The sequence below is a fragment of the Salmo salar genome, chromosome ssa04 (genome assembly GCF_905237065.1).
Source record: "Salmo salar chromosome ssa04, Ssal_v3.1, whole genome shotgun sequence".
Lineage (NCBI taxonomy): Eukaryota > Metazoa > Chordata > Actinopteri > Salmoniformes > Salmonidae > Salmo > Salmo salar.
This window is the reverse complement of record NC_059445.1, coordinates 44,699,475-44,716,303: the sequence shown is the minus strand read 5'-3', so window position 1 is coordinate 44,716,303 and position 16,829 is coordinate 44,699,475. Positions and strand designations below refer to the sequence as shown.

Here is a 16,829-nt window from a genome sequence, read left to right as displayed (position 1 = left end):
GGACAAAACACGTGGCTTTCATATCAGATCGTGAAATCGACTGATCCGGGACTTTTCACTATTGGTCTCCACAGTGGAGAGATCAGGGCACAGCGGGACATTTCTGAATCTGACAGTATGAAGCAGAACCTTGTTATATCAGTGAAAGATAATGGACAGCCCTCTCTCTCTACAACCTGTGATGTATATTTACTCATATCAGACAACTTGGCTGAAGTTCCTGAACTGAAAGACATGACTTATGAGGATAGTTCCAAACTAACTTCCTATTTGATCATCGCACTGGTCTCTGTCTCCACCTTTTTCCTGACTTTCATTATTCTCATCCTGGCCGTGAGGTTCTGCCGCAGTAGAAAGCCTAGAATGTTGTTTGATGGAGCAGTCGCCATTCCCAGCGCGTATTTCCCTCCCAACTATGCAGAGGTGGATGGAGCTGGAACTCTGCGCAGTTCTTACAATTATGACGCATACCTGACAACGGGCTCACGCACCAGTGACTTCAAGTTTGTCAGATCTTACAATGACAGCACGCTGCCTGCTGATCAGACACTGAAGAGGAGTCAAGTTGAATGTTTGGGAGAAAGCATAATCACTCTTAACGATGCGGGAGAGTCTGAGGTGAGATATGAAGCATGCATCCCTAAAGGTAATAGTTTACAAAAAGCTTTGTAATGTTCCAGAACAATGTTGATGCAGTGTCCTGTGACAGATTTGGATATGGTCATGAAGTCTTACGACAGGATTGACCGTAGCTATGTGTTTTCATCTCAACTTCTATTGCTAGTTCTGGTTGACACAACATTGCTTACACTGAGCTTTTGGCATTAGGCCTACAGCTGATGACATTGTTAAGTCGACGACTCAGATGTCGGAGAGTTGCCTTTACACTAGATCTTCTCTACTTTGGGTTTTGAAATCGGTTCAAAATGAGTACATTCCCTTTTACTTGCATATTGAGATTTTAAGCTTGGCATTAGGCCTACAGGGCTCCCGAGTGGCGCAGCACTCTAAGGCACTGCATCTCAGTGGTAGAGGCGTCACTACAGACCCTGGTTCGATTACAGGCTGTATCACAACTGGCCATGACTGGGAGTCCCGTAGAGCGGCGGACAATTGGCCCAGAGTCGTCCGGGTTAGGGTTTGGCTGGTGTAGGCCGCCATTGTAAATAAGAATTTGTTCATAACTGACTTGCCTAGTTAAATAAAAATAAAAACAGCTGGTGACATGGTGAAGTGGAAGACTCAGATGTTGTGGAGTTATATTTACAGTAGATCTTCTCTGTTTTGGATTTTGAGATCGGTACACTGTAAAACAATATTCTGGGGTGAATTGAAATCTACAAAAAACACATATTCTTAAAAAAAGAGTTCAAGTAATTTCAGTGATTTGTAAATGTAAAAATAAAATATATTTTATTAGGATTACCAAAGAGATAGAAAATCGAGTGATCTAATTTACTACATGTTAATACATTTGAGTACATTTTAATAAGAATAATATTTTTCTTAATTTAATAATTTTAAGTTCTTGCAACAACTTGCTGGTTTTTAAGAGGATTGTGGGTAATTCAACGTTTTTTTATGACAGAGGAAAATTAATCATCAAACAATACTTGCATTTTTACCTCCAGCTACTGCTTGGGAATTGAGCATTGAGATCAACAATGCCTGTCGAATTGGCTTAAATGGCAATTTATCAAATACATTAAACAATGTTAAACATTACATTTTTTTGAAACACTAATACTGTATGTTGTGTTTTACTAAATATTTGTGTGACATCAACTCATATTTAATAATATTATCAGTAAATACACCACATTTGTATGGCTATTATTAATTCCCTGGACTTACTTTATTTGTGTAAATCCAATCAATTTATTTAAAACATCTACTTAAAAACATAGGAAGTTACATCTACTAATAATATTAAATTAAGTGTCATCTTGTTGACCTCATTTTTAAAAGTAGATTCAACACTTAATTTGTTACAGTACTAAATAAATACATTCCTTTTTTCTCCATATGTCTTTACCACTTCCTTACCATGGTTTTTTAGCATGCTGGGAAATCCTTTCACTTAAATAATGTCTACCTAACATTCATCAATATTGTGTAGCCTACTTATTGCTTAGCATGGCTAGAACTGTAGCCTTCTTTCTGTGATCTATTAGCCTACTTCAGTTGCTAGGCCTACGTACGTTTCAAGAGAACACGTTTCTTCACCTTGATGTGGACAGTGCCACAGCATTAGCATTTAGATGTGTGATATGAAGTTGAGTTGTGAATTATGTGATAGTGGACTATTTGTTATTTCAGATAAAGTTGTTTCTATTTTTTTGTGCATTTTATGTGAGAAGTGAATCAAGTGTTTTGACATTGGATGAGTTGTTATGGTGAATTTAACTTTCGTTATTTGAGAATCAATTGTGGGCAACTGATGTAAGCAGGGGCATATGGGCTTATTTCCTAGAGACTTTCAGTGCGTGCTTGCATCTTTGTTTTACTAAAAGAACAAATATTATCATTTGGAAACACTCAGTAAAGTTTTATTCTCTGATTTGTACGGGCCTACTTGGGATTGCAGTTATGGAAAAGTACTCCATGTGTCGCTATTCACCAGCTAAAGCCATATCTCCCCAACCATATCCTGCTGTAGGCTATAAGGAAAGGGGGAGACTCATTTGAATACAGTGTAGGCTAGCGAAAGACCCCATCACTTGGTAGAACATTACACGTATTGACCCAGTCGCTTTTTTCATTTTTTCCAACTGAAAATATATTGTTTGATCAACATACGATTGGAATAAACGTTGGTCTCTGAAAATGGAATACAAGGGATTCTCGTTCTCTGCCTCATTGCTCGGCCTGGCTTTGTTTCTTTTCCTGCTGCGCACCAGCTATGGAGACGTGACCTATTCTGTTCTAGAGGAGATGAAACGCGGATCTGTGATCGGGAATATAGCCAAGGATCTCGGACTGGATAAAAAACGACTTATGTATCGGAAAGCTCGCCTGGAAATGGATGGTAGCAACACACTCTATTGTGACATTAACCTGAGCACTGGCGACTTGATTGTTGCTGAGAGAATGGACAGGGAGCAGCTCTGTGGCAGAAGGGTTTCGTGTGTATTGAAATATGAAATGGTGCTCGAGAATCCTTTAGAATTACACCGCGTCGTTCTTCAGATACAAGATATTAATGACAATTCACCACAATTCGCGAACGATCGCATTACGTTTGAGATCAGAGAATCGGCAGATAAAGGCGCCCGATTTGCGGTCCACCAGGCTCATGATGCAGATATAGGACTCAACGCTGTTCAAAGCTACACACTACAAAGGAACGACCATTTTAGCCTGGCCGTTAATACAAAACCTGGTGGGGGGAAGTATGGGGAGTTAAAATTAGAAAAAGAGCTAGATCGAGAACTACAACAAGAGGTGACGTTGTTACTTACTGCGGTTGATGGTGGGACTCCACAGAGATCTGGTACTGTAGTTATACACATCACTGTGTTGGATGCGAACGATAATGTCCCAACATTTAGCAAGAACATCTATAAGGTCAGAATACCTGAAAATGCACCCCTGGGTACGGTTGTAGTCACCGTAAGCGCCACAGACGTTGACGAGGGACAAAATGGTGAAGTGATGTATGTATTTGGTCCCATTTCAGTTGAATTGAATGAATTATTTTCTCTTGACCCTAAAACGGGTGACATTAGTTTATCTGGACAGATGGACTTCGAAAAGGAGTCCATTTATGAAATTAGCATACAGGCCCAGGATAGCTTGGGGTTGACGTCCTTTGCCAACGTTGTCATCGAGATTACAGATGTAAATGACAATGCCCCGGTAATATCTCTTAAATCTTTGACCAATCCCATCCCTGAGAACGTGTTACCTGGCACAGAGGTGGGGATCATTAATGTACAGGATAAAGATTCAGAGGGAAATAGACAGGTCCGCTGCTCCATTCAACAAAATGTTCCTTTCAAATTAAACCCTTCAATCAAAAACTATTATTCTCTGGTAACAACTAGTGAACTAGACCGTGAGATAATATCAGATTACAACATAACTATCACTGCCACTGACGAGGGGTCTCCACCTTTATCCTCCTCAAAGACTATTCATTTATCTGTGTCAGACGTGAATGACAACCCACCTGTGTTTGAAGAACAATCCTACAGTTCCTATGTGACTGAAAACAACAAGCCTGGCTCCTCTATGTGTTCTGTTACTGCCAGAGACCCAGACTGGAGACAGAACGGTACGGTGGTCTATTCTCTATTGCCCAGTGATGTCAACGGTGTTCCGGTGTCCTCATTTCTATCCATTAACGGAGACACGGGGGTGATCCATGCTGTGAGACCATTTGATTATGAACAGTTTAGGAGCTTCAAAGTCCACGTTGTAGCCAGAGACAATGGTTCTCCTCCACTCAGCAGTAACGTGACAGTGAGAGTCTTCATAACAGATGAGAATGATAACTCTCCCCAGATATTATACCCTGCTCCAGCAGGGAACTCCTTGATGACTGAGATGGTCCCCAAAGCTGCTCTGGCGGGGTCCCTGGTTTCCAAGGTGATAGCTGTTGATGCTGACTCTGGACAGAACGCGTGGCTTTCATATCAGATCGTGAAATGGACTGATCCGGGACTTTTCACTATTGGTCTCCACAGTGGAGAGATCAGGGCACAGCGGGACATTTCTGAATCTGACAGTATGAAGCAGAACCTTGTTATATCAGTGAAAGATAACGGACAGCCCTCTCTCTCTACAACCTGTGATGTATATTTACTCATATCAGATAACTTGGCTGAAGTTCCAGAACTGAAAGACATGACTTATGAGGATAGTTCCAAACTAACTTCCTATTTGATCATCGCACTGGTCTCTGTCTCCACCTTTTTCCTGACTTTCATTATTCTCATCCTGGCCGTGAGGTTCTGCCGCAGTAGAAAGCCTAGAATGATGTTTGATGGAGCAGTCGCCATTCCCAGCGCGTATTTCCCTCCCAACTATGCAGAGGTGGATGGAGCTGGAACTCTGCGCAGTTCTTACAATTATGACGCATACCTGACAACGGGCTCACGCACCAGTGACTTCAAGTTTGCCAGATCTTACAATGACAGCACGCTGCCTGCTGATCAGACACTAACAAGATGTCCAGATACATTACTAGAAGGGAGTATCATCACGCTCAACACTGCAGGAGACTCTGAGGTAACCCATGCCTTTATTTAGCATTTTATGAGGATGGTTTGTCCTACGTGGCTTTGAAACGAAATATTACTAATTTGCTTCTTGGCAATAGCAAGCTTCCTAACATGAAAGGCCCAACGCTATGTTTTAATAGCAGGTTGTATATTAAAGTCAGCTAAACAGCATTAGTATGCTCTTCTAGTACGAGAGAGTACGGCGCAACATGAAGTCATCTGAAGTGTATGCAGCTACAGTTCTTGTATTGTTTTGAATGTATTTATAATTTGTCATTGGCGACCTCTAGGCAGTTCTTTTGTACCTTGGATAAGTGGACTACAAAATGAAAATATGAGTCTTCTGTTACGCCTGTAGCACACTGTTACATGCAGACAAATTGCTCACCCAATTTGATACCACTTCCACTGAAATTTTATCAATATGTAATACTGAATATAATCAAAGTGGCAAATTATCCTACAGATATAGGAGCTTCATTTGTTTGATGCAGCAATAGGAAATATGAATTATTATGTGGGTTATAACTAATGGACATTTTTGTAGGTGAAAATCAAGTCTGAAATGTTAAAGTGGATATTACAAACTTCAAAAGCCTTTTTAAACCTCAAATACACTATACGTTTTACATTTCCTGCATTGGTGATCAAATTAAGATCCTACATCTATAGCTGTACCCGAGTTTTTCTGCTTCTGCTAATTTAAGTTGGTCAATTATTTTAATATATTCCACTTCACTGTTCATTCTACTGTAGCCTGCAGGACTTAAATGAATATATTCACACGCTGAAAATACAAATCACATCACCTTCCAATTCTGATGAAGCTACGCTAGCACTGTTTCAGCACCACACCGATAGACAGCGCAACTGTGAAGCCTGTTTCTCAGTGAAACAGGCAAGGCTGCAAGAGCTCTTCTCCACCTATACGACTTTGAAACAGGTTTCGGCCAATACTTAAATGAACCTAGATTTATTTTGGATGCTATGTTTGAAACAGAAAAATAACATTTACCGCATTGTATGCTACTTCCGCGCATTCACATTCACACTTTCTATGGCAAAAGGTTACCCTGAATGTCGTGGTGGTGTATGGATTTAAGAGGTTTATTTGAATGTAATTTATTGTAGTTTTCATTGATATACTCTAAGTGTCGCTGTTCACTATATATTGGCCGACAGGCACATCTCTCCCCCAGTCCACGCATAGAAAAGGAGGAGATGTAGGCCTTCTTTGGTCAGCGTGACAAACCATCGTCTCCATTAGACAGAGGCTTAGCGTGTATCGTCGGCTATTCCACACCTTAACGCAGCAAATGTTTCATTTTGAGGGCTGAACAATATCTTTACCACGATTTTTAGTTGGACTACTTGGGTCATTTGAGAAGATGGAGTACATCGGATTATCATTGTCTGTTTCGACGTTCCGTCTGGTTTTCCTTGTTTTTATGGTGCGACAGAGCCATGGAGATATGAGCTATTCTATTCCAGAGGAGATGAAACGCGGATCTGTGATCGGGAATATAGCCAAGGACCTCGGTCTGGATGCGAGAAGATTTTCATCTCGCAAGGCTCGTTTGGATATGGATGGTAGTCGTCAAGGTTACTGTGACATTAATGTGAATACTGGAGAATTAATTGTGGCTGAAACAATAGACAGGGAGGAGCTGTGTGGACCGAAGGTTTCTTGTTCTTTAAAATACGAGCTTGTGCTGGAGAAACCTCTGGAATTACATCGTATTAATGTGCAAGTCCAAGATATAAATGATAACTCCCCAACATTTTCAAACACTCAAATTAATTTAGAAATCCGTGAGTCTGCCGTTAGAGGAACACGTTTCCTTCTTAGCGAAGCCCATGATGCGGATATAGGACATAATGCAGTTCAAAAATATTCACTCGAAAAAAACGACTATTTTGTTTTAGGTGTTCATACAAACCCAGATGGTGGGAAATACGGTGAGTTAGTTGTAGAGAAGGAATTAGATCGAGAACAAAAGCAGGAAGTGACATTGTTACTTACTGCGGTTGATGGTGGGACTCCACAGAGATCTGGTACTGCAGTTATACACATCACTGTGTTGGATGCTAACGATAATATTCCAGTGTTTACTCAGAACGTATATAAGATCAGCCTACCTGAGAATTCTCCATTAGGTACCGTAGTAAGTACAGTGACTGCTATTGATGCAGACGAGGGACCTAATGGCGATGTGACCTATGAACTCGGTCGTATCAGTAACAAAGCAGGGAAGCTGTTTTTGATTAACAAGACAACCGGAGAAATAAAAGTGATCGGCCCTATTGATTTCGAAGAGGAAACATATTATGAAATGAGCGTGCAGGCAAAAGATGGTTTAGGGTCAGCCTCAAACTGTAAAGTTATTATAGAAATCACAGATGTGAATGATAATGCACCAATATTATTGATCAAATCTCTGACCAATCCAATTCCCGAGAATGTGTTACCTGGCACAGAGGTGGGCATCATTAATGTACAGGATAAAGACTCTGGGGGGAATAGACAGGTCCGCTGCTCCATTCAACAAAATGTTCCTTTCAAATTAAACCCCTCAATCAAAAACTACTATTCTCTGGTAACAACTAGTGAACTAGACCGTGAGATAATATCAGATTATAACATAACTATCACTGCCACTGACGAGGGGTCTCCACCTTTATCCTCCTCAAAGACTATTCATTTATCTGTATCAGACGTGAATGACAACCCACCTGTGTTTGAAGAACAATCCTACAGTTCCTATGTGACTGAAAACAACAAGCCTGGCTCCTCTATGTGTTCTGTTACTGCCAGAGACCCAGACTGGAGACAGAACGGTACGGTGGTCTATTCTCTATTGCCCAGTGATGTCAACGGTGTTCCGGTGTCCTCATTTCTATCCATTAACGGAGACACGGGGGTGATCCATGCTGTGAGACCATTTGATTATGAGCAGTTTAGGAGCTTCAGAGTCCACGTTGTAGCCAGAGACAATGGTTCTCCTCCACTCAGCAGTAACGTGACAGTGAGTGTCTTCATAACAGATGAGAATGATAACTCTCCCCAGATATTATACCCTGCGCCAGCAGGGAACTCCTTGATGACTGAGATGGTCCCCAAAGCTGCTCTGGCGGGGTCCCTGGTTTCCAAGGTGATCGCTGTGGATGCTGACTCTGGACAGAACGCGTGGCTTTCATATCAGATCGTGAAATCGACTGATCCGGGACTTTTCACTATTGGTCTCCACAGTGGAGAGATCAGGGCACAGCGCGACATTTCTGAATCTGACAGTATGAAGCAGAACCTTGTTATATCAGTGAAAGATAACGGACAGCCCTCTCTCTCTACAACCTGTGATGTGTATTTACTCATATCAGACAACTTGGCTGAAGTTCCTGAACTGAAAGACATGGCTTATGAGGATAGTTCCAAACTAACTTCCTATTTGATCATCGCACTGGTCTCTGTCTCCACCTTTTTCCTGACTTTCATTATTCTCATCCTGGCCGTGAGGTTCTGCCGCAGTAGAAAGCCTAGAATGTTGTTTGATGGAGCAGTCGCCATTCCCAGCGCGTATTTCCCTCCCAACTATGCAGAGGTGGATGGAGCTGGAACTCTGCGCAGTTCTTACAATTATGACGCATACCTGACAACGGGCTCACGCACCAGTGACTTCAAGTTTGTCAGATCTTACAATGACAGCACGCTGCCTGCTGACCAGACACTGAAGAGGAGTCAAATCGAGTGTTTGGGAGAAAGTATATTCACTCCTAACTTCGCGGAGAATACTGAGGTGAGATTAGAATCCTATTTTTACTATTGATTGACCTTTTATGTTAACACATGTATTGAGATGACCACAAGTCTGTCAAATGTTTGAATGTGATCACTGTGTTGTTGGCTTATCAGACATTGCGACGTTTTTAAATTGACTGAATTCAGGAGGCGTCACTGGTAATACGTGTATTCCAAGCAGAATAAACCGGCTACATCGCTCCTACATTTTTTTTGCGAGGGATTAAACAATCATTTTACTGAAGTGTCTTATGCCAGAGCATGGTGCCATATCTACAGACTTATTTGATGACTTTCTAATGCAGGATGCGCGTTTACAAGGTTGAAGTGCTCCGTTTTTTTTTTAACGCAGAATAAGCTACTATGTCATCTATTTGAAGTGCTCGGTCTGTAATTATATAGGCCTATGCTAGGTGAAATAGCCTGCTGCTACTTTAAGTGAACATATTTATGACGTTTATTGGATTGCAATTTGCAGCACTAAATGATTAACTCTCTATGGTTGGCGCGAAAGATACGTGCGCAATAGCGTCGGTAATGTTTCAGAACTGGACAGCGACCATACTTTAAGGATTTGGCAATAGAGTATCCGAGATGAGGGTAACCTTTTCAGTCATTGAATAATATGCAATGTATATATTATATTAGTGTATTATTTCGGTTGTTTTGGGTGCATTTTAAAATATAAATGACCAAAGGATTGATAATTGACAACTGCTATTCATTAATGCGATTTTAGAAATGTAAAAATAGAGGCCTAAATAACATAGCTTATAATGTTATCCTAAACTACATTGACATTTTATTTTATTTTCCTCACTTGCTTCTGAATGATAGACTGTGCCTAAGTGTTTAAGGCTCAAACCAAAATGGTGTTGACTGAGTAAAAACTGGTGATTTGTTCTGGCTGACTTATAGCTATGGCCAGCTTGGCTAAATTTAAGTAGCATATTTTTACAGTAAGATATTGGAAATATCTTGTTCAATGTATATTCAGTAACTTTGTAGTGTTACTGCAGTTTTTATGAAAATACTCAATGTGTCGCTGTTCACCTTCTCTGGGTGAGTGCATACGTGTGTCCCCACCCAGTAGATGAACATATACAGGGAGGAGACTCTTCTCGGCAGTGGGGGAAAAAACAAAGCATTGACTGGTTTCAACATATCCTTGCTTGGAGAGAATATCGGAACTTGGACTATATTTTTTTATGGAATAACGAATTCTGTAAATCACCATCTTAAGGATAGGACCGCTCTCACGTTGATGATGATGGATGCAAGATTATCGGTCTCTGCCTTCGTTCTCTCCTCGGTTTTCTTACTTGTTCTCCCTCGTAACACGTATGGAGACATGAGCTACTCTGCTCCCGAGGAAGCGAAGCGTGGATTTATCATTGGGAATATAGCCAAGGATCTGGGACTGGATGTGAAGAGATTCTCTGATCGCAAAGCTCGGTTGGACATGGATGACATCAGTCAACGTTATTGTGACATTGACCTCGCGGCTGGCAACCTTATTGTGACGGATAGAATAGATAGAGAGGAGCTGTGTGGTTCGAAGGTTACTTGTGCATTAAAATATGAGCTTGTGCTTGAAAACCCTCTGGAGCTGCATCGTATTACTGTGCAAATTCTAGACGTAAATGACAATTCACCTCGTTTCCCCAATGAACGCATGAATCTAGAAATTGCAGAATCGGCTGACAAAGGGGAGCGGTTTCCCTTAGACGAAGCCCATGATTCGGACATAGGATTAAACACGGTGCAAAGCTATACGCTCGACAGGAATGACTATTTTGTTTTGGCCGTTAATACAAATAGAGATGGTGGTAAATACAGTGAGTTGGTGTTAGAAAAAGAGCTGGATCGAGAACTACAACAAGAGGTGACGTTGTTACTTACTGCGGTTGATGGTGGGACTCCACAGAGATCTGGTACTGTAGTTATACACGTCACTGTGCTGGATGCTAACGATAATAAACCAGTGTTTAGCCAGGATGTTTATAGAGTCAGTCTGACAGAAAATTCCCCTCTAGATTATGTAGTGGTAACTGTCAGCGCCACTGACGCAGATAAGGGTGCAAATGGGGAAGTGACGTATGACTTCAGCAGTATATCTGATAAAGCATCGACGGTGTTTTCTATAGACAAAGGGACTGGTGTAATCAGAGTCGTCGGACCTGTGGACTTTGAAGAGAGGAAAGATTATGAAATGCGCGTCCAAGCCAAAGATGGGTCAGGTTTAGCTTCCAACACAAAAGTAATCATAGATATTACCGATATAAATGACAATGCACCATTAATATTCATCAAATCACTTAGCAATCCCATCCCTGAGAACGTGTTACCTGGCACAGAGGTGGGCATCATTAATGTACAGGATAAAGATTCGGAGGGAAATAGACAAGTCCGCTGCTCCATTCAACAAAATGTCCCATTCAAATTAAACCCGTCTATCAAAAACTACTTTTCTCTGATATCAACAGGTGAACTAGACCGAGAGATAATATCAGATTATAACATAACTATCACTGCCACTGACGAGGGGTCTCCACCTTTATCCTCCTCAAAGACTATTCATTTATCTGTATCAGACGTGAATGACAACCCACCTGTGTTTGAAGAACAATCCTACAGTTCCTATGTGACTGAAAACAACAAGCCTGGCTCCTCTATGTGTTCTGTTACTGCCAGAGACCCAGACTGGAGACAGAACGGTACGGTGGTCTATTCTCTATTGCCCAGTGATGTCAACGGTGTTCCGGTGTCCTCATTTCTATCCATTAACGGAGACACGGGGGTGATCCATGCTGTGAGACCATTTGATTATGAGCAGTTTAGGAGCTTCAAAGTCCACGTTGTAGCCAGAGACAATGGTTCTCCTCCACTCAGCAGTAACGTGACAGTGAGAGTCTTCATAACAGATGAGAATGATAACTCTCCCCAGATATTATACCCTGCTCCAGCAGGGAACTCCTTGATGACTGAGATGGTCCCCAAAGCTGCTCTGGCGGGGTCCCTGGTTTCCAAGGTGATAGCTGTTGATGCTGACTCTGGACAGAACGCGTGGCTTTCATATCAGATCGTGAAATCGACTGATCCGGGACTTTTCACTATTGGTCTCCACAGTGGAGAGATCAGGGCACAGCGCGACATTTCTGAATCTGACAGTATGAAGCAGAACCTTGTTATATCAGTGAAAGATAACGGACAGCCCTCTCTCTCTACAACCTGTGATGTGTATTTACTCATATCAGACAACTTGGCTGAAGTTCCACAACTGAAAGACATGACTTATGAGGATAGTTCCAAACTAACTTCCTATTTGATCATCGCACTGGTCTCTGTCTCCACCTTTTTCCTGACTTTCATTATTCTCATCCTGGCCGTGAGGGTCTGCCGCAGTAGAAAGCCTAGAATGATGTTTGATGGAGCAGTCGCCATTCCCAGCGCGTATTTCCCTCCCAACTATGCAGAGGTGGATGGAGCTGGAACTCTGCGCAGTTCTTACAATTATGACGCATACCTGACAACGGGCTCACGCACCAGTGACTTCAAGTTTGCCAGATCTTACAATGACAGCACGCTGCCTGCTGATCAGACACTAACAAGATGTCCAGATACATTACTAGAAGGGAGTATCATCACGCTCAACACTGCAGGAGACTCTGAGGTAACCCATGACTTTATTTAGCATTTTATGAGGATGGTTTGTCCTACGTGGCTTTGAAACGAAATATTACTAATTTGCTTCTTGGCAATAGCAAGCTTCCTAACATGAAAGGCCCAACGCTATGTTTTAATAGCAGGTTGTATATTAAAGTCAGCTAAACAGCATTAGTATGCTCTTCTAGTACGAGAGAGTACGGCGCAACATGAAGTCATCTGAAGTGTATGCAGCTACAGTTCTTGTATTGTTTTGAATGTATTTATAATTTGTCATTGGCGACCTCTAGGCAGTTCTTTTGTACCTTGGATAAGTGGACTACAAAATGAAAATATGAGTCTTCTGTTACGCCTGTAGCACACTGTTACATGCAGACAAATTGCTCACCCAATTTGATACCACTTCCACTGAAATATTATCAATATGTAATAGTGAATATTATAAAAGTGGCATATTATCCTACAGATATAGGAGCTTCATTTGTTTGATGCAGCAATAGGAAATATTTATTATTATGTTGGTTATAACTAATGGACATTGTTGTAGGTGAAAATCAAGTCTGAAATGTTAAAGTGGAAATTACAAACTTCAAAAGCCTTTTTAAACCTCAAATACACTATACGTTTTACATTTCCTGCATTGGTGATCAAATTAAGATCCTACATCTATAGCTGTACCCGAGTTTTTCTGCTTCTGCTAAATTTAAGTTGGTCAATTATTTTAATATATTCCACTTCACTGTTCATTCTACTGTAGCCTGCAGGACTTAAATTAATATATTCACACGCTGAAAATACAAATCACATCGCCTTCCAATTCTGATGAAGCTACGCTAGCACTGTTTCAGCACCACACCGATAGACAGCGCAACTGAGAAGCCTGTTTCTCAGTGAAACAGGCAAGGCTGCAAGAGCTCTTCTCCACCTATACGACTTTGAAACAGGTTTCGGCCAATACTTAAATGAACCTAGATTTATTTTGGATGCTATGTTTGAAACTGAAAAATAACATTTACCTCATTGTATGCGCATTCACATTCACACTTTCTATTGCAAAAGGCTACCCTGAATGTCGTGGTGGTGTATGGATTTAAGAGGTTCATTTGAATGCAATTTATTGTAGTTTTCATTGATATACTCTAAGTGTCGCTGTTCACTATATATTGGCCGACAGGCACATCTCTCCCCCAGTCCACGCATAGAAAAGGAGGAGATGTAGGCCTTCTTTGGTCAGCGTGACAAACCATCGTCTCCATTAGACAGAGGCTTAGCGTGTATCGTCGGCTATTCCACACCTTAACGCAGCAAATGTTTCATTTTGAGGGCTGAACAATATCTTTACCACGATTTTTAGTTGGACTACTTGGGTCATTTGAGAAGATGGAGTACATCGGATTATCATTGTCTGTTTCGACGTTCCGTCTGGTTTTCCTTGTTTTTATGGTGCGACAGAGCCATGGAGATATGAGCTATTCTATTCCAGAGGAGATGAAACGCGGATCTGTGATCGGGAATATAGCCAAGGACCTCGGTCTGGATGCGAGAAGATTTTCATCTCGCAAGGCTCGTTTGGATATGGATGGTAGTCGTCAAGGTTACTGTGACGTTAATGTGAATACTGGAGAATTAATTGTGGCTGAAACAATAGACAGGGAGGAGCTGTGTGGACCGAAGGTTTCTTGTTCTTTAAATTACGAGCTTGTGCTGGAGAAACCTCTGGAATTACATCATATTAATGTGCAAGTCCAAGATATAAATGATAACTCCCCAACATTTTCTAAAACTCAAATTAATTTAGAAATCAGTGAGTCTGCCGTTAGAGGAACACGTTTCCTTCTTAGCGAAGCCCATGATGCGGATATAGGACATAATGCAGTTCAAAAATATTCACTCGAAAAAAACGACTATTTTGTTTTAGGTGTTCATACAAACCCAGATGGTGGGAAATACGGTGAGTTAGTTGTAGAGAAGGAATTAGATCGAGAGCAACAGCAGGAGGTGACATTGTTCCTTACTGCTGTTGATGGTGGGACTCCACAGAGATCTGGTACTGTAGTTATACACGTTACTGTGTTGGATGCTAACGATAATATTCCAGTTTTTACTCAGAACGTCTATAAGATCAGCCTACCTGAGAATTCTCCATTAGGTACCGTAGTAAGTACAGTTACTGCTATTGATGCAGACGAGGGACCTAATGGCGATGTGACCTATGAACTCGGTCGTATAAGTAACAAAGCAGGGAAGCTGTTTTTGATTAACAAGACAACCGGAGAAATAAAAGTGATCGGCCCTATTGATTTCGAAGAGGAAACATATTATGAAATGAGCGTGCAGGCAAAAGATGGTTTAGGGTCAGCCTCAAACTGTAAAGTTATTATAGAAATCACAGATGTGAATGATAATGCACCAATATTATTGATCAAATCTCTGACCAATCCAATTCCTGAGAACGTGTTACCTGGCACAGAGGTGGGCATCATTAATGTACAGGATAAAGATTCAGAGGGAAATAGACAGGTCCGCTGCTCCATTCAACAAAATGTTCCTTTCAAATTAAACCCCTCAATCAAAAACTACTATTCTCTGGTAACAACTAGTGAACTAGACCGAGAGATAATATCAGATTATAACATAACTATCACTGCCGCTGACGAGGGGTCTCCACCTTTATCCTCCTCAAAGACTATTCATTTATCTGTGTCAGACGTGAATGACAACCCACCCGTGTTTGACGAACAATCCTACAGTTCCTATGTGACTGAAAACAACAAGCCTGGCTCCTCTATGTGTTCTGTTACTGCCAGAGACCCAGACTGGAGACAGAACGGCACGGTGGTCTATTCTCTATTGCCTAGTGATGTCAACGGTGTTCCGGTGTCCTCATTTCTATCCATTAACGGAGACACGGGGGTGATCCATGCTGTGAGACCATTTGATTATGAGCAGTTTAGGAGCTTCAAAGTCCACGTTGTAGCCAGAGACAATGGTTCTCCTCCACTCAGCAGTAACGTGACAGTGAGAGTCTTCATAACAGATGAGAATGATAACTCTCCCCAGATATTATACCCTGCGCCAGCAGGGAACTCCTTGATGACTGAGATGGTCCCCAAAGCTGCTCTGGCGGGGTCCCTGGTTTCCAAGGTGATAGCTGTGGATGCTGACTCTGGACAGAACGCGTGGCTTTCATATCAGATCGTGAAATCGACTGATCCGGGACTTTTCACTATTGGTCTCCACAGTGGAGAGATCCGGGCACAGCGGGACATTTCTGAATCTGACAGTATGAAGCAGAACCTTGTTATATCAGTGAAAGATAACGGACAGCCCTCTCTCTCTACAACCTGTGATGTGTATTTACTCATATCAGACAACTTGGCTGAAGTTCCACAACTGAAAGACATGACTTATGAGGATAGTTCCAAACTAACTTCCTATTTGATCATCGCACTGGTCTCTGTCTCCACCTTTTTCCTGACTTTCATTATTCTCATCCTGGCCGTGAGGTTCTGCCGCAGTAGAAAGCCTAGAATGTTGTTTGATGGAGCAGTCGCCATTCCCAGCGCGTATTTCCCTCCCAACTATGCAGAGGTGGATGGAGCTGGAACTCTGCGCAGTTCTTACAATTATGACGCATACCTGACAACGGGCTCACGCACCAGCGACTTCAAGTTTGTCAGATCTTACAATGACAGCACGCTGCCTGCTGACCAGACACTGAAGAGGAGTCAAATCGAGTGTTTGGGAGAAAGTATATTCACTCCTAACTTCGCGGAGAATACTGAGGTGAGATTAGAATCCTATTTTTACTATTGATTGACCTTTTATGTTAACACATGTATTGAGATGACCACAAGTCTGTCAAATGTTTGAATGTGATCACTGTGTTGTTGGCTTATCAGACATTGCGACGTTTTTAAATTGACTGAATTCAGGAGGCGTCACTGGTAATACGTGTATTCCAAGCAGAATAAACCGGCTACATCGCTCCTACATTTTTTTTGCGAGGGATTAAACAATCATTTTACTGAAGTGTCTTATGCCAGAGCATGGTGCCATATCTACAGACTTATTTGATGACTTTCTAATGCAGGATGCGCGTTTACAAGGTTGATGTGCTCCGTTTTTTTTTTTTACGCAGA

The 16,829-nt window shown here is 41.6% G+C and overlaps 3 protein-coding genes across 23 annotated transcripts in view; all 3 read left to right on the top strand.

Annotated features, from left to right (window-relative positions):
- LOC106603249 (protocadherin gamma-C5) overlaps positions 1-16,829 on the top strand; it is a 186,079-nt gene that overhangs the window by 85,750 nt on the left and 83,500 nt on the right. Inside the window, exon 1 of one of the 21 annotated variants that reach the window (XM_014196633.2) lies at positions 10,141-12,694. The exons of 15 other annotated variants lie outside the window; for them this stretch is intronic. In XM_014196633.2, coding sequence (XP_014052108.2) covers positions 10,286-12,694 — 2,409 coding nt within the window. In that variant the 5' untranslated portion in view covers positions 10,141-10,285. Of the gene's footprint in view, positions 1-10,140; positions 12,695-13,760; positions 16,474-16,829 lie in introns of those variants that run through there. 5 more of the 21 variants (XM_014196639.2, XM_014196644.2, XM_014196634.2 and 2 more) reach the window with 5 other exon arrangements.
- On the top strand, positions 2,323-5,627 carry LOC106603226 (protocadherin gamma-A11-like). Its single transcript, XM_014196584.2, has one exon. The coding sequence runs from the start codon at positions 2,827-2,829 to the stop codon at positions 5,251-5,253; it is 2,427 nt and encodes an 808-aa protein (XP_014052059.2). The 5' UTR covers positions 2,323-2,826; the 3' UTR covers positions 5,254-5,627.
- Positions 6,330-9,697, top strand: zgc:123181 (cadherin repeat domain-containing protein). The gene has a single exon (XM_045717006.1). The coding sequence runs from the start codon at positions 6,614-6,616 to the stop codon at positions 9,047-9,049; it is 2,436 nt and encodes an 811-aa protein (XP_045572962.1). The 5' UTR covers positions 6,330-6,613; the 3' UTR covers positions 9,050-9,697.